This window comes from Cyprinodon variegatus, unplaced genomic scaffold (genome assembly GCF_000732505.1).
Source record: "Cyprinodon variegatus isolate N-32 unplaced genomic scaffold, C_variegatus-1.0 Scaffold226, whole genome shotgun sequence".
Classification (NCBI taxonomy): Eukaryota; Metazoa; Chordata; class Actinopteri; order Cyprinodontiformes; family Cyprinodontidae; genus Cyprinodon; species Cyprinodon variegatus.
Genome location: NW_015150679.1, coordinates 1089292 through 1115001, shown reverse-complemented (window position 1 = coordinate 1115001; position 25710 = coordinate 1089292). Strand labels below are relative to the sequence as shown.

The 25710-nt window shown below is 38.5% G+C and overlaps 1 protein-coding gene across 1 annotated transcript in view; it reads left to right on the top strand.

The window, feature by feature from the left end:
- The first annotated feature begins 9231 nt into the window (after positions 1–9231).
- The window catches only part of LOC107088659 (espin-like protein), a 17733-nt gene continuing 1254 nt past the window's right edge, over positions 9232–25710 (top strand). The window contains exons 1-5 of the mRNA XM_015380961.1: positions 9232–9392; positions 9473–9596; positions 9737–9909; positions 10264–10428; positions 16774–17720. Of these exons, the coding sequence (XP_015236447.1) occupies positions 9378–9392; positions 9473–9596; positions 9737–9909; positions 10264–10428; positions 16774–17720 (1424 nt within the window). The 5' untranslated portion in view covers positions 9232–9377. The remainder of the gene's footprint in view (positions 9393–9472; positions 9597–9736; positions 9910–10263; positions 10429–16773; positions 17721–25710) is intronic.

Below are 25710 nucleotides of genomic sequence, written 5' to 3'. Positions count from 1 at the left end.
AATACACTGAGATCTGAAAATAAAACTCAAAGCCTATTAATACTTTTATACCCTTAATTTTCTTTAGTTTACCATAGAGTTCCCTTTGCATAAGTTTATGGATCAGAACAGAAAACGCTTCTGTACAACTTTCCTTGTTTTATGTACAAAAAAACGATCCGACAAAAGAACAAATCCTCAGCCTCAGCTAAACCTATCGGGACAGATTTCAAATTCTTCTGCTTCTCATCAGGTCTTTGAATTCTGAATGTAATCAAGCGATCTAAGACGGCCACGCACAGCATGCTACATCTTGTAGTTATGAACGTTTACAAAATCTAACTCTAGATGCACAAGCACACCCTTACTGCTTCCATATGGGGGTCAATAGCAGCCAGGTGCCGTGAATCAAATGCACTTCCTCATATCGTCACCAATCGTGAGCACATGTATGGAATCAGAGGGTTTGGCAGTTTGCTGAACTGCAGTATTCAGCTGTGTGTGTCAGCAGAAAGACATCAGCAAACGCTTGAAGGAGGAAGAAGAACAAAATGGTTCTGCCTGCCTTTCAGGCTCTCTAGAATCATTGTTCTCAGACCTTATAGACCTTCTAGTCATAAAAAAATTCACCAAGTTTGATTTGCTTAAAATGGTTGTCAGGAGAAAAAAGGCCTTCTGACTTAAAATCGAATGTTGAAGCGTCACAGTTCCTCTTTAGTTGCATCAACGAGTCTTAGGAGAGTGTGCCTTTTACAAACCAAACATAAACCCCATTCACACTACCCTTTTGAAACCGTGCCGAGAACGGTCTGAGCATGGAAACCAAGACAACTGTTGAGTGCAAATGGAACGCGACTGAACTGGACCGTGCCAGGCTAAACCGAACTGCGCTAAATCTAGTACTAGTTTAACAGCAGGGCTAGGCACGGTTCAATTGTGGCTCGGTTTTCTCATAACAAAGACCGCATTATCATCTCCTATTTAAGTGCTGGTTATACTCCCGCAGCAGTGTGTCGCATTGAGCTTGTGTCAGGTATGACGCAGAAATCTTTGATTTATGCCCAGTTTTGAAGCGTGGTCTGCGCTATGTTATTCCACGCCACAACGCAAGGGGGACAATCACAAACTAGCTGTTGGTCTAGATACGATCGAGGCAGTGAGGAAGTGGAAAAACGCAACAGGCAAGTTTGTCCACCAACGGAGGGATATTAGGGCCAAAAAGAGCGGGGATCCAGTTGGAAAATCCAGTTGGTCCCAGCGTTCTCGGGCACCTCGCTCTTCTAGCTGGTCAATCTTCACAAGTCGTTTTCCACAATGGCGGTCATACAAACAAAACAAGCCGGTAAAGCCGGGTGTACACTGTACGATTTTTTTCAATCGTTGCATGCAGCTACGGCTCACACTGTATGACTAAACCGCATGGTTTAGTCATACAGTATGATCTCACAGCTGATGTATGTGCAGCACGACACTCTCATGCGATCTACCTGCTCACACTGCTCACACTCTTTACCAATACGCAGGTATTCACTTGTGGAATAAGTATATACTTCACAAGGAAATCCACTTACCATCTCTCCCTGTCTGGATGCCGCCCATTTCATCATGACATTGCCTTATCTTGCCACTTTTAAAGCCTAAACAAGGTCTGAGACCTCTTGAGGCCAAAAAACAGATTTTTTTTTTCTATCTAGACCGAAGGTCTTCAACAGGGGGTCAATAGAGGTACTGCATGTGGGTCGCGAAAGTTTTGGTTGATTAGCCTTTTTTTTTTTTTTCTCCCTGCAATTTTTTCCACCTATTGAAATGTCTTTAAATACACATTAACATGAATTCAATATACTGTAGTAAAACGATAAATGGAGGCAGAGGATGTCTTTCAATCATCAATGCACACATTCAGCGACACACAGGAGCTCTTTCGATCTGGGCACCGTTTCATTCACAACACCTGTCCCATCAACCAGGAATCAGAATCAGAAATACTTTAATAATCCCAGGGTAAAATTACTTTCTGTACATTACTCCATATTTATACAGTGACTATAGGACCAGTTTGATATAACACAATTTCATACAATATATATAGTCAGGTGTTCCCGCTCCATCTCACCATCAGTTTGGGGGTCCTTAGCCTGGAAAACATTGAAGACCCCTAAATTAGATGTTAGCTAAAAAAATAGAGGTTGTTGCCCTTTTACAGATTGATAGGTGCTTCTTGAAAGGGATGTTCTTACGGAGGGGGGGGGGGTTACTGCAGCTCAGAGAGAAGAACTCATGAGGATTAGGCATGAATAGAACAAAATATTACTCAATTCACACATATTTGCTTACCCATTAAAATGATTGGAATCAGATGTTCCAATCACTTACAATCAAGCAGCGAGACATACAGACGGTTGTTACAAACATATCTGAAAGAATGGGTCGCTATCAGGATCTTAGTGAATTCCATAGTTGAAGTGTGATAAGATGCCACCTGTGCAACAAATCCAGTCGTAAAAATTTCCTCGCTACTAAATATTCTGCAGCCGACTGTCAGCTGCATCGTAAGAAAATGGGAGAGTGGAAACAAAAGCAACTGGTGGTTGCCAGGAGAAAGATCCTTGTCTGATTGTATTGTGCCGAGTGTAAAGATCGGTGGAGGGGGTGTTCTGGTGTGGGGTTGGTCCAGTTAAAGGGACTCTTAATGCTTCTGCAAACCAAGACATTCTGGACCGTTCTTTGCTCCAAACATTTTGAGAACAGTTTAGAGCTGGCCCCTTTTCTCCCAACATGGCAGTGGACCAGAGTACAAAGCAAGATCCATAAAGACAAGGATGGCAGAGTCTCGTGTGGAGGAACTTGACTGGCCTGCACAGAGTCCTGATCCCACCCGATTAAACATCTACAGGATGAATTAGAGTGGAGACTGAGAGTCAGGCCTTCTTGTCCAACATCAGTGTGTGACTTCACTAATGTAGATATGGAAGAACGGTCAAAAATGTCCTTTAAACTCACTCCTAACACTTGTGGCCAGCCTTCCCAGATTACTTGAAGCTATTTAAAAGCTCAAAAAGTTGATTTGGACTAACATAGGCCTTTTAAAAGGTTGGTTACCACTGCTTTACATGTGACTCCTGATAAAACTACCGACATTTATATTAAGTCTTTATTTATGCTGTTTTGTAAGGTATTAGTTCTAGTTTTAAACATCCATGAAATTAATGCATAAATACTGAATCTGTTGAATTCCATTGACATACGAGTATCGTCTATACAAAAACCTAATTATCTCATGATAAACTGACTTACTTTTATTTCGATTCTCTCAGTGATGTTTTCTTATATTATCACACTTATTTGTGTCTGTTTTTTTTACAATAAAAAAAACATTTAAAATATGTTGAAGTTATTTGCTTTATTGCGATTTAAGGTGCAGCTGGGTAAAAACCAACGCACAGAGAAAATAACTCACTACGAAACCATAGAATAGATCATCAGTTATTCCTGGTATAATGCAGCTGATATATAGGATGAAAAATAAATGATTTTACAATTTTAATGTAGTTTATTTGTTCTATTCACCAACAGCTGTTGGAAAAAAACATCACCTGAGAGCAGCAGGATAAAATGTCTTATTTTCCAGCTGCTCTTCCGCTGATACTTCCCTTCGTGCTACAACACGGCCATTTGTTTGTCCATGCATTAGTGACATTACCAGCCACCCTATCCCTTCTCTTAATTATTAACAACATTCTCCCATCAGTTTGTTGTTTATTGCCCTGACAGCTCTCGGCCCACTGGTGGAGACGCTGCAGAGGGCTTTAGACAAATGGTCCGAGATCATGAAGCAGTGCCCGGGATCGCCCCCCTCGTATATTCGGGCTGCTTGAGTTTGTGTCTCTGGTGGGAACGCTGCTTCAGGTTAGTGGGCTCCAGGTAGATCATCAAAGCTGCGAGCTGCCTCTTCCCGCTTCTGTTTGGCTTTTCTGTCTTATTTCCCCTCATTTTCTCTGAGCAGTGGGAAATGACTAACCAGGCTGAGTAATTCTTTTTTTTCTGAAGTGAAACAAACTTTTTTGCACGCTCGGTCCAAACCTCCCCAGCTGGCAGATGTTTTGGCTGCACTTTTACCTGTTTTCTGATTGGTTCATTGCCTCTTACAGTGAAAGGAAGGACTAATGCACCAAGCTTATTATTCTCCTTTATTTTATGATTGCTGACACTCTCAAAGTGGACGTTATCTTTCCTTTTTAATCTTGTAACTTTTTAAGACTTTTTAGTTAGTAAAAAACAATGCAACTGTTTTTGGCATTTACCTATGTATGCAATTTATTCTTATTAACATGGTAGGACTTTGGTGTTAAAGTAGCTAAATATGGTTAAGTAGATGCCAGAAACGGTTGCATTATTTTCTTTCAGTGTAGTAATGAAATTGATTTGTTTCTCATTAATTTAACTGACAAATGCGAATAAAGTTAATCCAAGCCTTTTTGGCTCTCTGTGGGGGAAACCTGAGTGTATGCAGCCATGTGGGTTGAAATGTATTTACACTATAGTATTCTGTGTATAACGCAAACCCGGGTGTATACATTTCCAGCTTGCTATTTCGCACCTGTAATAGGCCTGCTTTACACAGAAGCGGGTGATTTTGTAGATTAAATCCAGCGCAGCATCACATGTGGTGTTTTTTAAGTCCACCCGCTGCTGTGAAAAGCTTAAGGCTCACTTGTTGCTCCTCTCTGTTGGGACTGAACATCACTGATGCCTCATGCTGCACAATGGGACAGCACTGTGTGTTATAGCTGTTTCCTAACTCTTGGCTGCTAATCTGTGGAGATCGGCGTCTCTCTTGTCTTTCGGGCCCAGGGAGAGTGGCTGGGAGCCAAACGCAGGCTATCTGTAGCTGCGTGGCAACTGTGTGACGGAGTCCTGATGAAAACCAAATGTTTTCTGGCCAGAGAGTCCAATTAAAAGCACACACAAGGTTCATCTGTGCTTTCGGGACGTTGAACTGTTACGAGAAGGGTCAGAAGGCCCCCTCTCCCCACACCCTTACTTTTTCCCAGCTCGAGTTGTTTATCTATTTATGGATTGCACAACTTCTGGGAAGTTTGTTTCTCCGGCTGATTGGTGTCACAGAATATTTCATGTAGCTCAACATCAAAGTGCCGGGTGAGAGGAAATGGGAGGACCACCTCGTGGACATAAAGCACAACAGCACGCAGCGGCGTATTAGGGTCGGCCTTTGATGTTTCGGTTGCTAATAATGTCCTTTGAGAGCTGAATTTGATATGCATTGTGTATGGAGCGCATTAAGCCAATACAGGTTCATTAAAGGGAGCCTAAACGTTTCCATATATCCTACATCCTCCCCAAGCGGTGTGAAGTGCCGCCACTTATTCACGCTCGTTTATTACACTGCTTTTGTTCTTTTTCTTTTACAGAGGATGTCTGCAGGCTTAATATTACCTTCACTTGTGACGCTTTAAAGTTTATTTTACCTGATCATTTTTTTCTCTCCTTTTGGTCTTTTTTTTAGTTAAACAGCATCCAAGCTCTTTAGATGGTAACTTTTCCCCTTCATATCTCCGATACAAATGTTCTTTTTACTTTGTTAGAGAACAATCCAAACAAATCTCGACTGACTGCCGGGACCAATCTGTCTTGGTTCTTTTGTTCCTTGTTTACGCTCCTTGATAGTCTCCTATTTCCTTGTTACAATTGGAACTGTTTATTAGATCCTCCCAATAACAGATTTTGTCTTGCAACAATTATGTGAGGATATGCAGTAACGAATCAAAGAGGTTTAATGAGGAGATACCTAACTGATCGCTTCACTTCATCAATCCAATCAAGGAGCAGAAAGACAGTGGAGGAAACCATGATGTCACCAGATGTCTTCAAAATTACGGCCGTCCAACTAAACCAATCAGATTAAAACCGTGTTTCGATGTAAATCACTTTGCAATATAAGATTTATTTTATTAGTGGGTGAAGTAGAGTCATAAAAACCAAGAAACAGATTTTTTTGTTTTTTCTACATTCATGCTTTTGAGTCTTTTTAATTAAATAACTCATTAAAAGATGTTTAGTTCAGTTTCAGAAATCAATTATTCTGTGATGAAACAGGTGACAATCAGGTGGCCCTTATGTAAAGAACATCTCAGCCCGCTTATGGAGTCTTTTTTTTCTCTCTACATCTAATATGTAAATAATGCATCTCATGGAAGAGCAGCAGGGTTGGCAGACCAGGTGTGATTGACTGATGGATAGACAGCGGCATGGACAGCGATCAAAGGGATGATATTGGGATGTAGAGAGGAAATTTCTCATTGCTTATAGAGGCTACTGGGGTCTGGGGTGGCTGAATCTTTTTGCTGTAGAGCTACCGCCGTCTCTGATTTAAATCAGTTGTTGTTTAAATTGGTCATTAAACATGGGGGAGCAAACAGATGGTTTTAGACACAAAATCTGGTTTGCAACAAATGGGCAATAAGTTGGCAAAACAAAAAGCACTATAAGACATCTAAGTCCACTCTTTATCATAAATAAGAGAATTCTAGGGTTATTTGTCCTGTAATGAGTCACCACAGAATGTACGTACTCGTTTGTCCTTCAAAACGGGACAGAAATGGGTGGGTGCTGAGAAAAACAGTTCACTTTGATTAAAAAGTGTATCGGAGAGGGGGAAACATTTAAAGCAGTAGAGAAAGTGATAGGCTGTTTGCTTGAGATTATCTCCAACGCTTTACGTTAGAAAGCAAAACCAGAGAGACAAGGAAAAAAACAAAAGGCTGCTTTTTAAATGGATCAAAGACTAGCTTAAATGGAAAAGACTCAGCCAATCATCAGCTCCAATGGGACCAAAGCGTGTCTGAAGGTAACAGTGAGAACTGTGACGATGAGAAGATGCCCGTATGAAGCTATTCTGCCGCATAGGCCAAAAAAGACATCAGCAGGCCTAAACACTTTGCATATAATGTTTTGGGAAATGATTTTGGCTTTTTTATTTTACTATTACGTGGGTTTGAATTTTAATTTAATGAATTTAATTGTATTATTTTGAGGCCTAATCAATACAAGGTTCATGGAAGTTACGTTCTCGGCAAAGGCAAGCAAGCTAGAGTGTGGTATCCCGCTGGTGGCAGCAGACTAGTAAATATAGTCTAATGACAGAAACGAGAAGGAAATATGGCACAGAAAAATGTTTTCGATTCGTCCGCTCATGAGGGACTTTATCTCCACGATCTCAGAGCGCACCTGAGCAATAGGACACCTGTAACCAGGCAGGCCACCCTGCCTGTGGCTCAGAGTAAGAGCACAATGCCGCGCACATTCGTGCATTGTTCATGCAGTTTAACGTAGCCATAGTAATTTTGAGTGTTATTTTGATTTTTAGTTTTTAGTGTAATGCAGAACTGTTCAATAAAGTTTAAATAGTATAATAATATAATTATTTCCTTGTGGTTTGCATAAATAGATTTTTCAGCTAAAAGAGTCACATGTGACATAAACACAGTGACTCAGGTTCATGCAAGCAGACCAAATCTACGTTGTTATAGTGTTATTGAGAAGTTTAATTAATAGCACATATATTCACCCGAGAACTGATGATGTCTGTGTTTTACAGACCCTGGTTGCGTGCACTGAAGGCTACATGACAATAAAGTAGTGAATCTCAATCTATTTATGTATTCATTCTTATTGTATTTTAAATAGGCCTATAGGCACATAGGTCTTTTAACAAAAAAAAACAAAATTTTCACAGCATCTCCTGTTAAAAATGCCTTCCAGCAGCCATGTCAGAAGCTGAAAAATTTGGAAACCTCTGGGCTATATCCCAATTCCTGAAACTTAATCCATTGGAGGCCTTGTGGGAAAACATGAAAAATTCTGTTTCTGATGGAAAATCGAGCGATGCAGAGTATTAATGCATTAATATTATTTAAAGTATTTCAAAGAGATTATCAATACTAAATATTTCTTAGTTTATTCTGTATATTTTGAGTGTTTTTACCAACTGTTTACCTACTTCAATTATGTATGAGCTACATCTGAGAGTATAGGATTATTTCTACTAAGGCCATAACAGATTATCGGTATTTTCATTGTTTTTGAAAACCAGTGAGCTGTTAGCCACTGCAAAGAAATGAAATGATCACGTTTCTCTATAAAAGAACAGTAGAGGTCAAAATAAGGAGGACGGTGGATTAATTGTCTCTTACAATTGATTTGAATCATTCAGGCAATTGATTAGAAAACAGATGACCAGGTCACTGCTGAAAAAACTTCAGCCCCTGTTTGCCTCAGTTTAATCATCTTTACTTGTTTTATTTCTAGCCAAAATAGCCGCCAACTCCTTTGCTGCTGAACGGACAGTAACAAAGGGGGATCCACATTTTCCAGCCTCAAATAGTACCCTTAGTGGGACTGATGTAGAGAGTTTGCGGGGAAGCCAACCTCGCCATCAGGCATATGTAACAAGCATTGGGGCTATCAGTAACTTGCTAAAATTTGAAAGGAAAGATTCAGCTTATGCGAGGGATGGCCAAGTCCTCAAGAGCTGTCATCGTACAAGATTAGGATGCATTCCTGCTATAGTCTAAAGGAATCAAATAGCTGAATTCCTTCATTAGCTGATCATTCAGCTCTGCAGCGGCCTGGTCACGTGTCATTCATTTGATTCAGGCTTGTTGTGGAGAGATATATCTAACACTTGTAGGAATGTGAAAACCTGACTTTACCTCATTATATGCAGAATTAGCCAGCTGACTAACAGCTGAGCTGATACTTCTTGAAAGGGCATATTTTAAAACCTGTCATCTTAATTGATTGGTTGGCCAATTAAGATGACAACTAATTATTTGATGTCACCCAAAGCTTTAAAGAGGAACGCCGACGTTTTACATTGGCCCCTGTATTTTACGTTATTACATCATGTTCTACTCACCCATATGAGTTTTGTGTCATTTGTAGCCCTTCTGAAGATATTCCGGTTATATCCAAGTAATGTCTTTCTATGGGCAACGAGTTGAAGGCACAAACTAAACTGTTCCCTATTTTATTCTTTATGGTACGCCAGCATTCATAACATGTAGGCAAATCACTGTCCCCCAGACATCCATGGTTATATTTTTTATTTGTATATGTTTTAAAAACAAAGCAGTTAAATTATGATAATGATCAGCATAATCATAATTAAAGCATCTCTAATGGTATGATCTGAGCCACCCAGCAGTTTTCTGATGGTTTATTATTTTTAGGCATCGTGTGCAGACAGATCCATCGAGGTTCTGACTCCGGCAGAGGAGGACGTGGAGGTGAAGCAGACTGTGTTGTTTCCTCGCAGCAAAGAGGACTACTACGGGAGGCTGAGTGAGGAGTGCAGAGACAGTCAAAGCTGTAACAAACACATGGATAGTTTGAAGGTAATTAGATTTAAAGGTATTTCCATATTTGTTTCATTCTTTCTAGTTTTAAATAACAAAAAAAGAATCCCTCTTTGAAGCAACCTGAGTGTGAGGAGCCACCACAGGCTAGATACCCTCAGGCCGCCCCTGCACCTCCACCACCCTCTGCTTCAGGAAGAACCGCAGCAAGGAGAATAGAGCAGGTCCAGATTGCCGCATCGGGTGAGACAAACATTTCTCTTTATCTTGTTTGATAACTCTTTTAGCAAAGTAAGGAAACAAATTGTACTGTTTAGCAGTTGCTATGTTTAATCTGTGATGAAGATGAGTGGGGCATAAACCGTATTTGATTTATTTTGCAGTTATTAAAGGTTTTAATCAGTCCAAGGCAGCTGGGAGTGAGAGAAGCGCCTCTGCTGATAAGACAGTATTTCCTGATACAAACCTCCTGGCTGAGAGGAAACTCCTGGGTGACATGAAGAACATTAAATCGCTGAAGGAGTCAGGGATGTCAGGAGTCTTTGCTGGACAAGCAGTACGTCTGCCGCCTTGTTACACTACAAATAATGAAAGAACTTTTCAGAATTTTATAAATGTATACAGTTAATATTTTAAAACCTGTTTTCTCTTCAGTCTGGATTGTTATAAGAACACATTGCATTACCTGCTTTGATTAACAAGTTTTAAAAATCATCTTGTTATGCAAAAACACAACTTTTTTGTCCGTCATTTCACTATTTTTGGATTTCCTCACAGATTTAATTGAAGTGAGCGTAACCCCTATCAAAGGCTCACAGGAATCTGGCTCCTATGAAGGAATTACCGTTTTATCAGGGTGTTTATACACAACATCCTACTTATTTTTATTTTTCATTTTGCTTCTTTCCAGAGCAAGATGGTGGTCCTGCCAACTGAGGAGGCTAACCTGTCAGACATCGACTATCTGGTGCCCACCCACGATGAGAAAGGTCACCCCATAGCTGAGTGGAAGAGGCAAGTCATGGTGAGGCAACTACAGGCCAGGCTGCTGGATGAGGAGGATCAGAGGAGGAAGGTAAAGTCATTAGTTAGATCCATAAGAGTGTCGTCTTTCTTACATATCTTTATATTTTATTCCGAAAGTAAAATATCTGGAAGGAAAGTGTGTTAAAAAAAGAACAGGAGAGTTACCGCTTTCAACGGGATTCCTCGAACGATACAGACAAGATGAATGAACTCTTAACATTTTGGTTTACATTTGGCTGCTTAAAGTTAAACATTAAAAAAGTTATTCTCTTAGCAACATCAATGGTTGAGTTACGTATGTCAGAACAGTTTACTCAGAGCCATAGAGATAAAAGTTGGGCTAGCGGAAAACCAAGAAAGTTAGGTTGCTAGGGAGTCCAATAGTTTGGCTCAATCAAAACACAGGCAGATATGTGACTTTTAGTAATTATTTCACAAAATACACAGCCATAAGGGAAAAAACTCACTGGTTGAGAGGTTGTACCCCTTATTATACTTCTGTTGTTAGCAGTGTGAAATGTGTTTTTTTCTTTTTTTGTTTTTTTATTCTTAGGCCTATTCCTGACTCTACTTAAAATAATGGGTGTTAAGTATGAGTGGATGTAGTTTTACAAATTCCTTTTTAGTATTTGTACTTGTTTAGTATAAACATAACTAATAAACTGTTTTATCCATCTCAAACATTATTTATTATTATATTTGAACATCAGATAGAAGCAGAGAGCATGATGTGATATTTAAGACCTGTTGTCTATTTTCCTGTAGTTTAAAATGGTTTAATAAAGTCTAATGCTCATGTAGCTAACATGCGTGTCGCCATTGCTGTTTAAAATGTTTCCCATTGTCGTCAATGGAGTTGTCAGAAATCTCGTATCTCTATGGCTTTGATTTTGCCAGTCCTAGAAAAAAAAAAAAAAAACTTATTAGGAAAAAAACCAAGAGTTGGACCAGCTTGGACCTCTTAAAATAAGTATAATTAATTAAATTGGCTTTTAAAAGCGCCCCTTTTTATGCAGAATGCAGAAACAGCCTTGCTGTGTATAACTTTTAAGCTCCTATATCATGTAGAATCATTTTTTTTTGTTTAGCTTTTAAAAGTCTTATATTGTTATTCCCTCATTAAAAATAATTTCCAAATTGGTATTTTTCTTGATTCATGCATGTATGAGAAATTATTGGTGAATTCTGCTCTCATGGACCTCCCAGTCCTGGAAAATTAATGGTACCCTGGTCTCAGCTGTTTTTACCTACCTACTCCAGGACAAACCACCTTGACTGAGCTCCGCCTGCACAATAATCAACATTCCCATTTCTGCTCAAACCTAAAACAAAGTAGCTCTTTTAGCAGCTAATCTGTACAGTGACAGCAACTGTTCTTTTTAGCTAATGTCAAGGAACTAAGGTGTGTTTTTTGGTTGACTTTGTTCAGTCTTCACAAAGAAGAGCCTAATCACTATAAGCGGTTGGGTTTTACAAACCTGGGAGTTTGTGTTTGTCTTTGGCAGTTTCTTCACCAATGATCTCAAACTTCCCCTTCATCAGTAGATCTATTGAAAAAGCTGTGTTTCAACAACTAAACGACTTCCTAACAATGTTAAGTTGCTTCAACGTCTTCCAATCAGACTTCTCTGCTCACCACAGCAAAGACTGCCCTTGTCAAGGAGTTCATTGACATCTTTATAAATGCACAAGAACAACAGTCCTATTATTATTGGATATTAGTGCAGCATTGGGCATTGTTAAGTACTTTGTTTTGGGGTTTTTTGAGCGCCTGGAAAACTGGGTCAGCCTTTCTGGTCCAGCACTGGACTGGTTTAAATCCAGTAGGTAACTTTAAATTTAAAGACGTCAAAACTCACATGTGGCGTTCCCCAAGGCTCCATCTTAGGGTCCCTCTTATTCATTATCTTTATGCTCCCTCTAACTCAGATCTTAATACACAACAGAAGTAACAAACTTTATGATGTGTTGCAGAAGGGACACAGCTGTACATTACATTGTCACCAGGTGACCATTAACCCATCCAAACTCTGGGTAAATACAGAGAAGAAACCAATGCCTGAATGTAACAAAATCATCTTCAGCTGAATAAAAACAAAACTAAAGTACTTTTTTGACCAAATAAGAGCATTTACAATTTAGCACACAGTTTCAGTTAATCCAGCTGGAAACCACCAATCAGGTTTTTAATCTGGGAGTAGTGATGGACTCAGACCTGAACCTTCAGACGAACATAAAGACAATTGAAAATCGGCCTTCTATCACCTAAAAAAATATTCATGACTAAAGGACTAATGTCTCAGCAGGATCTTGATAAACTAATTTATGTGTTCATCTTTAGTAGAATTGATTACTTAAATTCTCATGTAGGGTACTTTGAAGTGGGCAATATGAATTAGCATGCCTGGAATGCTTGGTGAACCCCTACTTGTACAGAGTTGATACCAAAGTGGATTAGCAAAACAATCCTTATTCCTACAATGAAAACACCTGATGTAGAGCTCAGAGCTGTGAGTGAATAAAATCACTTGCTAAACTCTTGCAGTAGAATTGGCTTATTACTCACATATCTGTATTATAGCACATTGTTTAATGCTTGTGTTTTAGTTTTCAAAACATCCTTAAATGTTACAGTGTTCTTAGAGTGATGTCATGAAAGGGGCGGTACCCACAAAATGTCTCGTTTCAAGGTTGGATAGCAAATAGCACCAAAACGAACAATAATTTCTACAAAATAATACTTTCTGGTAACAGAGGTAATATTCATAATATACACACCTGGAGTTGACCTTACAATAATACAAATTACAATTTTGGACTTTTAAAGTAAAATGTTTTCAAAGACATTTTGACATCCTATAGTAGATCAGAGCTGCACCTTTTTATCTAAAGATTTCCACTGCAAAAATTTTTAATCTGAATAAGTAATTTTCCCTTAAAATAAGTGCCTTTTTTTCTGGAATTGAGGAGGTAAGTGACATACTTTGCAATGGAACAAGACAATCTACATTTAAAATAAAAAAAAAACAATTGCCAAAAATAGCTTATTTCAAGTGCATATTGTCTAATAATATCATTTTAAGAGTAAAAAAACAAATTCTATTGGCAAATTATCTTATTTATCTGTTCAAATTAAGGCCAAATACGCTTAATTTAAGACCTTTTTTGTTTATTTCTAGATAATTTTTGCAGTATACTTTGCAGAGAGGTTTAAAAGATCACCTTTTATAAATGTATCTGTCTGGAGAAGAGAAGAAATAAATCCCCAGCCCTTAATGCACACAGAGACATGAACATAAGAACATTATATCAGCACCAACACCTGATAGTGTCCCCTTTCATGATCTAGGATAAACTTTTCTTCAAAACAGATAAAATGATGAAGGATCAGGTTAGAGACACAGGCTTAAACATGAAAAGTACCGGTAGATTATTTTCAGCGTGATTTTTAGTTGAAGCAACGACCAAATCCACAAAATTAGCAGAGCTAAAGTTTGCTGTGGAGTTACGTCACTGGAGTCCAGAGTTAAATCTTTGGAGTCGCACAAAGAGGGCTATGAGGACAAGAGACGAGCTAATTAATGGGTGGATTTGGAGAACTTTCACTTGCTATTGGAGGGAAACATTGTCCATTCAAGATGTGGGTTACTGAATCCATCACAGTGTAGCACTCATGCCGCTAGGTTATTCTAGCACTTTTTCAAACCCTTAGAAATCTGCATTTACATGTTTTCACCAGGAGTAAAGCTACTGCATGTGTCTCTTGAGAAATGTGTCTCAGTATGTCCTAGCTAGAGTTGTCATGATGGTTGGAATGGGCTGAACTTTGGCAAACCTCATGGACAGAACTGCTCAGTAGTAACTGGAAATGTTTAAACGTGTTGTTGCAACAGAAGGTCAGAGAAGAACCTTAGAGTAAATGTTCAGAAAATTCACAGCGTGTAACTTGGATTCATTTTGTCCATGAATTAAAAACAGGAAAATCTTAAGAGAAGTCTTAAGGAAAGCAGCCTCATATCCTTCATTTTAGCGCTACTTTATGTTGATAACATCTGTATATGGAACTAAATATCCCCTACACATGTAATAAATGTGTTTAAAAATGCCTCAATTAAGTCTAATAAGATATAAAAGCAACAAGTGCTTCCAGCTGTTCCAATTGAGCTGGATCAATTAATTGGCACCCTGTGGATTTTTTTGGCAACAGCCTTAAAATAAACCCACCTGTACATTGCAATGGCCTCCTCTGACAGCGGTATGTTGGAGGAAAAAAAGCAAATTTGTCACATTTGAGAACAATTATTCAATCAGCTATTTATAAAACATTTTTCTTTTCTTTTTTTTTCTTTTTTACAAGATTACCCATCGGAAAAGTTTTTTCTCCTTCCAAACCATCCATAGGTAGGTAGGTAGGTAGGTAGGTAGGTACAGTAGGTAGGTAGGTAAGTAGGTAGGTAGGTAGGTAGGTAAGTAGGTAGGTAGGTAGGTGGGCGGGCGGGCGGCCAGGTAGGCAGACAGACAGACAAATAGATAGATAGATAGATAGATAGATAGATAGATAGATAGATAGATAGATAGATAGATAGATAGATAGATAGACAGACAGACAGACAGACAGACAGACAGACAGACAGACAGACAGACAGACAGACAGACAGACAGACTTTAGTATAATAAAAAGAACTAAATGTGAAGAAGAGAACCTCATTCCCACTGTAAAGTATGGTAGGAGATCTTTAATGCTGTGGGCTGTTGCTTCTTTTTGTTTATTAAATAATTTTACTTTCAATTTAACTTGCTCCGACTATCCTTTTCCCTTAAGATTTAGAGTTTTTAACTTGTAACTTTTTTTCAGGCACCCATTTTTTTCCTTTTTTTTTCTTGCAGGGTTTTGCAGCAGGACCTCTTTTAAATTTGAAAACCAGCTTTAGTTCAAGGGTCCCAAAGTGAGGGTCAAGAAACACTAATTTAAGGGGTCGCAAAATGATTTTTACAGTCATGGTGATGTGATTCCTGATGCATACAGAGAACCAGAATATATAATTAGATAAGTTGATTAAGGGCTGGGAGAATAATCAACTTTATCAATTATTAATTTATGCAGATTCATTTTTGGAACCAAAACTGTTTTTCCAACCATTTCACTTTTTGCACTTCTATAGTTCAGGGGGAATTCACTTCATCCGTTTTCATTCTTAAATGTCCACTAAGAACTGATTATCTAGCTCACTGTGTAATAGCATCAGCTGCAAACTTTTAGTGTTCATTTTTATTTTTTGTAAAATGTTGTTGCCCTTTAAATGAAGATCAACACCCAGAGAGAGGACATAAAGAAAAGCTAGTTTTTGAAAGTAATATATTTCTTTTGTTTATAAAAATAAAATTTTAACAATAAATCAGATTTGGTGTGAAAAAAAAAATGTGTAAATTCAATATTTAAGCCATATTGCTTAAAAATCAAATTGGATATCTATGGACAGCTCTATATCCATATCACTCTATGTCGATGTAAATCTTACTTATATTGATTCCAATACTAAATATACAATTAAATAATAAAATGCACAGTTGAATAATGAAAACTATAAACAGCATTGCTAAAATTAGTCATGAATGTAATTAATAAATAAATGTATGTATTTCTATTTGTTTGGAAATGTAGCATGAAATAATTTAGTGTGTTTTTAGGGGTCACTATTATTTTTGGGAGTCACTGACTTAAATTACTTGTTTTCTTCTCGATGTCCATAAACATTATAACCAAGACTAAATCATTGGCTCAGAAGTGGACAGAATTAACCTATTTTATTGGAACCTAATTCAATCTTAATCAGGGAGAAAATATAAAGTGCACCTCCATTCTTTCCAGAGTTGAAAAATCCTGCAACATGTTCTGTCAGTAAACTGCATAAGAAATTTGACATGTGCCAGTAAACTGTTTTGCTCTTTCAGTCCAAACCTAAATGCTTTCACTTCATATAGATCCGTTATTCTAAAATGAAATAGTCCCCAACAGAAAAGGCTCCTATTAATACTTCATGTGTTTTACAATTTCATGACTTTTATTACCACCGTTTGATTTTTCTGTCATCGTTGCTTCTCCCAAACAAATAAGCCATTGAGGCTGTGATGAGAAAAGCACCAAATGTACTGTGACTCTGTAATGTCGTTTTAAATCTACATTACATCTACGTTTAAAGTCACCATTTACTTTTAATTGCTCATAACAAATCATTCACACATAGTGCTTTGCGAGCCGAGTCATATTTCTTGAGGTTTGGATGGGAGCTGTGTTGCAGTTTTACTGTATCATTACTGTTTTCCATCACATTTAAGACGCTTGACGGACGTTATAATGACATCCTGTATATTCATCCGACTGTATTATTTACAGGAAAATGGGAACAGATATGCCAAAGTCAGCTGGAGGTACTCCCAAGCCCACAATGCCATCCTGGGACCCTCCGGTGAGCTGCTGACTGAGGATGACCTCATCTATCTGGAGCAGCAGATTGCCAACGTCTCTCTGCAGAGGAACTGTGCAGGTTACGAGCTGGAGCTGGCTCGTCTGGCTGAGGAGCTCAGGCACATCCTCCCAGCTCCCATCGTCAACATCACTGTCAACACCCAGTTCAGGAACTTCAAGAGCCAGGTTCCCCTACCTGTTTGGTGTGGCCGGATCTCAGGCATCGTCAAAAGCATGTCTCTCCTCATGACCAACCTGACAGACCAGCCCTACTGTAAGATGCCCAACACTGAACTCATCACCGTGTTTTCCCAGGCCCCGGACAGACAGATCTCCAATAGGGTGCGCAGGGAGAGCATCGAGGATGAAATCCATCATTTCGGAGTGTCTGTGAGGACTTTGAGGTCAAACTTTGAGAATCAGGGCACATCCTTACCAGACCATCCAGAGGAAGGCCTTACGTTCTGTCCTTCCTCTCTGCTTGAAGATAGACAGTTGAAGGAGTTGCAGCCGGCAGCTGAAACAGACCAGAACAGTGATTCTGGGATCGATAATGATGAAAACGTGGCAGATGTCCAGGAAACCACCAGCCTCAGGAAGGAGCGCATAGTAGTCCTCTTTTTAGGTCACTGGAAAAAGTCTGCCTACTCGGTGACACTGAAGAGCAGGGATGCGGTCAAAAGGACGATGAGCAATGGCAGCACTGGGGCTCATGCAGAGTATGGTTCTGGTGCAGCGGACAGCGCGGAAGGCGACGAGTCTGTGATGATGAACAGCTCACTGGGACATTTCTTTAAACAGAGGAGCGCCGTCAACAAGATGCTGGGAAACTGGAGGAAGATGATCTCCAGCGTCCCCTCCAGACAGATACACAGGTAAGACTGGATGAACAAAACTTTTATATTGGTACCAGACATCAGGATCTATTTATTCTTACATACAGGGCAGTACTTGTTTAAACCTTTGCTGAATCAGATTAAAAGATGAGGGAAGCTCTTTCTTCAGCAAACACAGTTTCCCTGATGATTGATCAAAATTAGTATAACAGAAGTACTAGTTTTTGTAGTAAGTAGCTGTACGCTATGGAGCTAAATCGGTCTCAATTTTGACAAATACACATACAAGATTCACACATGCACAGCACATGATTCGGCAAAGTATTTCTGGTACATAAACAATTAAAAATTCAATTACAAAGTATCGGTGGTCTTTAAACTTCACTGCATTGGTGTGTGGATTTTTGAGACTCTCCTGACTTGCCTCGATACACAAATGCATTTTTTTATACGGGATGGTTTACAACCAATCACAGAGCTCCCTTCTATAAGCCAATCACAAGAAAGCAATCCACGTACGATAACTATTTGCTCTGCTCCACCCCAGTGTTCTGTCAGCTCAGCATACCGGGTCAGGCCAGCATACCCTTAGTATTACACGTTACATAGAGTTTCCTCCGTCTCCACTCTCCTTACATCCAAGCACACTGTTTTATTTTGTGATGTAGTCAGGTTTTTGTTGTAGTTTGTGCATAAAACAAAAAAAAAAAAAAATCATTCACTGGGTTTGTTACACACATTAGGTTTAAAAACAAACATTGCATGTCCATTAGATGTGTCACGATTGTGTTGGAGGTTTTTTGTGAGGACCCAAATGCAGAGGCAGGGAGACTGAGGAGAGTTCTTGCAGATTTAACACAGGTAGCAAAACGGGAATCCAAAAATCCAACATAAAAATTAAACTCAAACCAGAACCATGGAGACATCGGAGGAAAACAATCACAAGGCGCCAGGGTAAGAGGAAGTAAGACGAGGAACCAGCAATGAGGGACTGCACAGGGAGTGTATTTATGGCTGACTGAACAAAGGCAGGACTAACGAGCTAAGGGGCAGGTGTAAGTAGAGCTGACGAGAGAAAGAAGAAAACAAGAGGGGGCAACAGAGGACAAGCAAAGAAAAACCTAAGAAACTTAAATAAATCCAGAACGAACCAATAAAGCTAGAAAACAAAGAACAACATGGATGAAATTGAAACTTCGAAAACTTAGAGAAAACCAACAGAACCAAGATCGTTACAAGATGAGGAGGATCTTATTAAAGAATGATCAGCATTTTTTCACAGAGAATTAAATTATAAAATATAATATAATAATTAAATATTTATATGGAAAGCATTCTACAACCCAGTGTACAAGATATGAGATTTATTTGCTCTTAGTTTGTTTAATATGAGCAAAACGCGGATCGTTTTATTTTTATTTATTTATTTTTACAGCACATGAAGAACTACTGACATTTTTTTTAGATTACACATACATTGATTAATAAATTCCGCGGGGGGAAAGGAATGACTTTAGGGTTAGGATTAGGATTCACTCGGTAATAACAAGCTAATGAGCCTACAGGCACAATCTAAAGCCATTCTATGGGACTGAAAACCACTAATAACGATCATGAGCCTTCAGGAGTAGACCTCTGAACGAATCAGGTGCCTTTTGAGGGAGAGGGAGTGGAAACTGCTCAACCAAAAACACCTAAAGAATCATAAAATCAATCAGCTGATATTCTTTAAAGGTATAGTGGAGGATTTTCTTTTTATGGGTGGATCATCAAAATAAATGGTCCTCCTAATCATCAATCATTGAAATGATAATTTTACAAGATGAGGCTGCAAATTGGGAGGCACCAAAACATCTGTGACTTTCCCTTTTGGTCACAGAAAGTGTATTACTTATATTTTATTCACAGTTTCTGCATTCTTAGTCCACCATTGCTGGCTTAACTCGGCTGCTGCTGCCACATTGCCATCGTCTAAAAGTTGAAGACATCACTCTGTGGACGCCATGAACGATAGAATTTAAAAGCTGAAAGTGGAGGCACAAAAAAAAGCCAGTAAATAAAAAACAGAAAACTAGATTTTTATAACTCTAATATTTACCATGTTATCATTTTAATGACACCCACACTCACAGTTTCTAATTTTCACAGAGGCCATGTTAATAACTTTGGCTTTTACAGCAGTTAGTTTCAACATGTTCAGCATTTTATACATTTGATTTTTATCCTGTCCAGTTTTACTGACAGACTCAATATTTCACCACAGAGTAACATTTTCTTTGATCCTGTTGGGCTCCGTTCCTTCACTGAAATAAATGGTATGATCTGAACTAATCAGCAGCTAGCACAGTGTGAGATCGGAAGTTCCCTCATCAAAGCTGTGAAACCTTTGAAACCTTAGGAGCGCAAAGGCTCAGTGTAAAGAAACTACACTGTTTTTCCTGAGTCATTTCTCAGATCAACATTCACATCGATTTTTTGTGCCGAATCTGTTTTTCTTATTTCAGGATACGGCCGCTGTTTTTTGGTAGCCAATCCAGAAGTGAGGCATGCTGTATAATCACTTAGAAATCTTTTGGATTTTTCTTAAAACCATCTAAAATAAACAGAAGAATGTGTAAATCCACAGGATTTGTATGACATCTTATTTTTTTAGGAAGCATGAGGATTTTTTTTATTTACACAGATGATCCACTGCTCCGTGTCTTTGATAATGTTAGCGTCATTTTTGTTCTGAGTCACGCCGAGCTTAGTGTTGCGTTTAAACAAATTCTGAACGTCCAGACAAAGATCTGTGGTTGTAGATCCAAATCAAAAAGTACCGATAAAGACAACAGTGCCTCAATTGTAAAATTAACCACAGCCCCTGTAATCTTTACCAATGATGATGGCGTCACAAATTGATTCTGTTAACCGGGTTTTCTTCATGCAAAGGCTTTTCAGTCTGTGCTAGTTGCACCAGCTGTCAGGATTAGTGGATAATCGTTGAGGAACCAAATGCAGAGCTAAAGAGCCAGAGATGATCTCTTGCTAAATTTAATGAAGTTAAAATACAGAAGCCATACTCCAGAACCGATCGACAAGAAACTCAGGAACCAAAAACTAGGAAACACTAGGGAGGAATAAACAGAAGGAATGAAGAATGAAGAGAGTCCAGCAAAGAGTAACTGCAGAGGAGCAGTTGAGTATATATGCTGTAGTGGGAAAAAAAGTATTCAACTATTCACTCTAGTTAAATAAACGGAGATCGATGGATTTTACTCAGTCGGCACTTTATTCATATCTTTGCAAAGAAAGAACAGTTCATCATACAGTCTTTATGGCACAGCATTCAGCCCTGTTCTGCCTGAGCAGCGTTCGTTCCCCCTTACTTACAACAATGGAAAGTAGTCAGGGTCAAAACAAATTATATGTTATGAATAAGCCTTGAGAAAGAATCTGGTTTCTTATGGGAAGAAGCTATGTCTGGTCTACAAACATCCTCACGCTAGAATGGTGTGGCCTTGCAGGTGAAAGAGACTGAGTGAAAACTTTTATAGTGAGTAAACAGGATAAATTAATATATGAAATAACAACAATCACAACAGAATAATGGATAGTGTAATCAACTGATTGGGAGCAGGTGTGGACAGAAGGATCTAGAAGGGAGCTAGGGGAAAAGAGAGTGACACAGGGGGGCAAGAAAGAGTAAACAAGAAACAAATAAGAGCTCAAATAAAACCAGAGAACAACTAGAATGACACAAAATGAAAATGAAACCAAAGACCCAGAAAACACAGAATGACATAAATCAAAGTGAAACTCAAAACAGAACAGAACCAAAAAGTCCAGAAAAGGGCAGAATCTTGACACCAGCCGCTGCAGAAAAACCTTTATGCTTCAGTAATACATAAAGCTGTATACTCTTGGTTTTATTTTTCATTTAATTAAATGGTACTTTTTACGCTATTCACTGAGATATAACATCTTATCTGGATTTACCAGACAAAAGTGGAACAGACAAAAAAAAAGAAAACAATCCCACATGCAGGGTCTTAGCAAAAATTATTTTTCGATTATCTATTCATCCAACCTGACAATTTTTTTTATATTTTGTCAAATTAAAACCACATCTGTCAATCATTATAATGCATAAATGTGCTGTCAAATGAAAATGACAGTTTTCTTTCTTGTTTGGTCATTTTGTATTCCTGTTTTTTGTTTTTTTGTTTTACCAGAGTAGCTTGACAAACTAAATCTGGGATTTATGTCTGCACCTTTGTAACCAATTATTTGTCTCATTGATCTTCACTGATTATTTTAAAGCAAAGGATTAAATTAGTGGACATTCAGTTGTATTCAGTTATATCTTTATTTTTTAAAATCTTAATAATGTTTTTATTTTTGTATATATTTATCATTTCTATCTTTTTTTTCATCTCAATCTAAACCTTCTGGTTGCTCTAAAGCAGGTCACCAACTATTTTGAAACTGAGAGCTACTTTATTTTTGCTGAGTCATACTAAGGGCTAGTAATACTGTAATGTATTGGAAGAGTCAGTGTTTAACAAAAGTATTTTAGTTTATTTTAAACACTGCCATTCCAAAACCTCTATAAATGCAACTGTGACATCTTATGTTTGATTGATTGTTAATGTCTTTTTGTTCCTACTAGTCATCAGTTATGGCAAATGCTCCAGTGGAATCAAAAATAAATACTGTGTGAATTGTAATAGTTTTTATACTCTTTATTCACCTAAACTTTATCCACATTTAAACATCAGAGCTTTAAAACTTGCTTCCTATCAGGGTTGTCAGATGGTTAGTACATCCTTAGAGCCACTGTTTTTTTTCCTCACCTGAGATCATCAAAGCAAACCCAGGGGTCATGAGTGATGAAAGTAAAATATATTGAATCAGTCTGACTATAATTTTGGTTCAGTATCTTGTTTCCAATTCCTTAAGTTTAAATACTATTATAGGGGAGTTACTCAGAGGAGCTCAAGTCTTATAAAGGCAAATTTATAGTTTGATTTTATTGTGTATGTAATTTGGTTTCTGGGCAACATATTTATGTAGATTTTTTATATGACTTGGAAATAATAAAATACCAAAGAATTAAATGCTAAAGGTAAAAATATTAAATAAAACACCATTTATTCTATAACTAGTTCTTATACATTCTACTTTTGGACAGCAATCAAAACACCCAAAGGGTTAAACAAGTCAAAAAAGTTTCGGAAACACTGCCTTAGAGAATCAGTAAAAAGAAAACAGCCTTTGCCACAAAGGGTTTTTTTCTACTAACAACAGATGTTTCTTATTTACCTGTACCTATTGTTAGGTGAGTTTTGTTTGCACTTAGAGGAACACTGTGTTCCAATTCTCCACCACCCCCCGTTTCCATCCATTAAAGAACGACTTATGCTCACCATTAGCTCGTGATAATCTGCCTCACCAGCTAAGCCTTGACTAAAATAAAAAATTCTAACAGAATCCAATGTATAAGTAATGGTTGCCACTGTCATGATTTTATCAAGAGCTTGGACCAACATGCAGAGAGACCAATCCAGAGAGACCAGGGGAAAAGTTTAACAGGTTTATTTAGGAGTTTGTGGTGAATCCAGTGTTGCTCTGAACACTGCTTAACCGGAACTGAAAGGTGAGGGGAAGACACTGCGGTTAGCTCAGGCTCCGTAGGAATTTTGATTCTCGAACTTGAAGAGGAGAATTTGGTAGATAACTCACGTTTCCAGAGAAGTTGCTTACTCTAAGACTCCAGTCTGTGTACGAAAGTTTCAGTGTTTGTCTGATTCGGTGGAGGGCGGACAGGGTTTACCCAGAATGCAGTTGTTAGTAGGCCAACGAAGAAGCTGACTGCCACTCAGATTTCCTGCGGTACTTGAACGGGTCGTAGTGGAGATGAATCCCTTACTCAGTGTGAAGCTCAAATAATCTCTTGAAGGAAAGTGGATTCAAACCTCCAGTTTGAATCCTCAACTCAGTTTGAAGCTCAGATGATCCTTCCAGGGAGAGAAGGTCCGAAATATCCAGTTTGCAGGATGACTTCCTGCCGAGAGGCAAAGACAAAAACAATTAAAACTCAGGTTGACAAGAACTCAGTTTGACTTAGCAAAAACTCAGCTTGGCTAGAGTACCCAAAACTGGCAAACACTCTGGCGTCAAGGTAATGGCAGTCAGCAGCTTAAGAGAGCTCCGTTAATGAGGTAACTCACAGCAGGTGTGTAGGGAGGCGGACCAGAACCAGGCGCCTCCTGGTGGAGGAAGGGAGACAAACACAGAAAAAACACATACACAGACAGGAATCCTGAGAGGCACTCAAGATAAAGAAGTGAAGTTCAGCGTAAAAGCATCTCCAAATACTAGACCACAGAAGTGGACAAATCCCAAAGTAGTTGCTATCCAGACAACAGATTTTCCCAGTAAACTGCAGCTCCTCCAAAGTACCTATGGGTCTCTTGGCTGCTTCTGTAATTAATACTCTACTGCTATCTGCTGTTGAACAGGTTTTTATGAATGCTTTCAATATTGTTTTATAACCTAAGCCTGCTTTAAAGATATTCATCATCCTGTTGGTTCACTAACGTTCTCTGAAGAATCTCTGAGGTTTTCTTTCTATGAATAAAGAAACAATTTGTTTTGCACTGGACGGCTGTTCAGGATTATAACAGTAAAGGGAACTGAATTAAAATTCACATCGCACTCAGATTTTTTTTTTAAAGAAGAAAAACATCTAAATTTCAGTTTATTTCCTTCTGCTCATCCATCATGTAAAAACCACCCTAAAATGCGTGGTTAAACAGGAAAAAAGACGACATTAAAATTAATTTTGGGAAAAACCAGCCAGTATTTAGCAACATTAAACTTTGTGAAACTTTCTGTGTGTAGCGCCATGCTATAGGCGTATATCAGCAACTTTACAAAAACAAAACAAAAAGCAACACCGCTTCCCTCATCTCATTTTCAATGTAGTTGCCAGTTCTGTCATGTGTGGTCTTAATTTAGATCAGAACATCCATTTGACTACACGGCAGTTGACATCGGCATGAATGAGCTGCATGTGTGCCAACATCTAGCGGTTTGTTAACCAGAAGGAAAGAGCTGAGCGTTAAAACTATGACTTGCTTGTTATCTTCAACCTAGAAGTAGATGGATTTCATTAGAACGTGTTAGTGGGATATAAAATGGGCATTTTTGGGGTGAAGAAGTATTTGATATGTAGTCTTTATGGGCTGCTGTCCAGTCGTCATTTCCGATTTGTTTTACTGTCTGATGACAGCAAAAAAAAAATAAAAAATAACGTGCAAATGGGAGCAGTTATGTTGGGAATTTGGCAGAGTTATAGTAGAACTAGTTTAAAAAAAAAGACTCAAGCAGATGTAACACAGGGTGGAATGTTAATGCTGTACAGTTCTCTCAGCTGCTAAGTTTGTTTTTGTGTTTTTGCTTTTAATAGTTTGGTACATCTGGAGGACGAGATGGGTCTCTAGGCATAATAGAACTAGACAAATATAGAAATTAAAGTGTAACTCACCCCCAAAAAATTCACTTTTTACATTTAAGCTGTATTAACCTGGTCTATATGGTGCCATTTTTTTGTTACTTGGGATTTATTTTAGTGCTGCCCCAAATAGTTAAACTATGGCTATTGCAGTTGAAATGTCCTATTGGTTGCTTTTGTCAGAGGTACAATCATTGTTCATCATGTTGCATGTTTGGATGTGAAAGCAACTCACTCAGACAGAATCCCTCATGTGCTCAGGAATTGCTGAGTCGGTACCTTAAAGTAAGTGTCTTGAACCGATGATGGCTCTTTCAGACAGAACACACTTCGCACGTAGCTTGCAGCAGGGTTCGTTGCCTTTGCATCGTGTTGGTGAGGTGGCAGAAGAAGCTTTGGGAGCATGAAACCCCTTAGGTCCAGATAGCAGATTAAGGTGTCCCAGCTTGTAAAAGGGCTCAGTTTCCACATTGACCACAACCGCAAACCTGGTGCAGTGAGTTTGGGAAATTCAATCACACGATTAGTTTC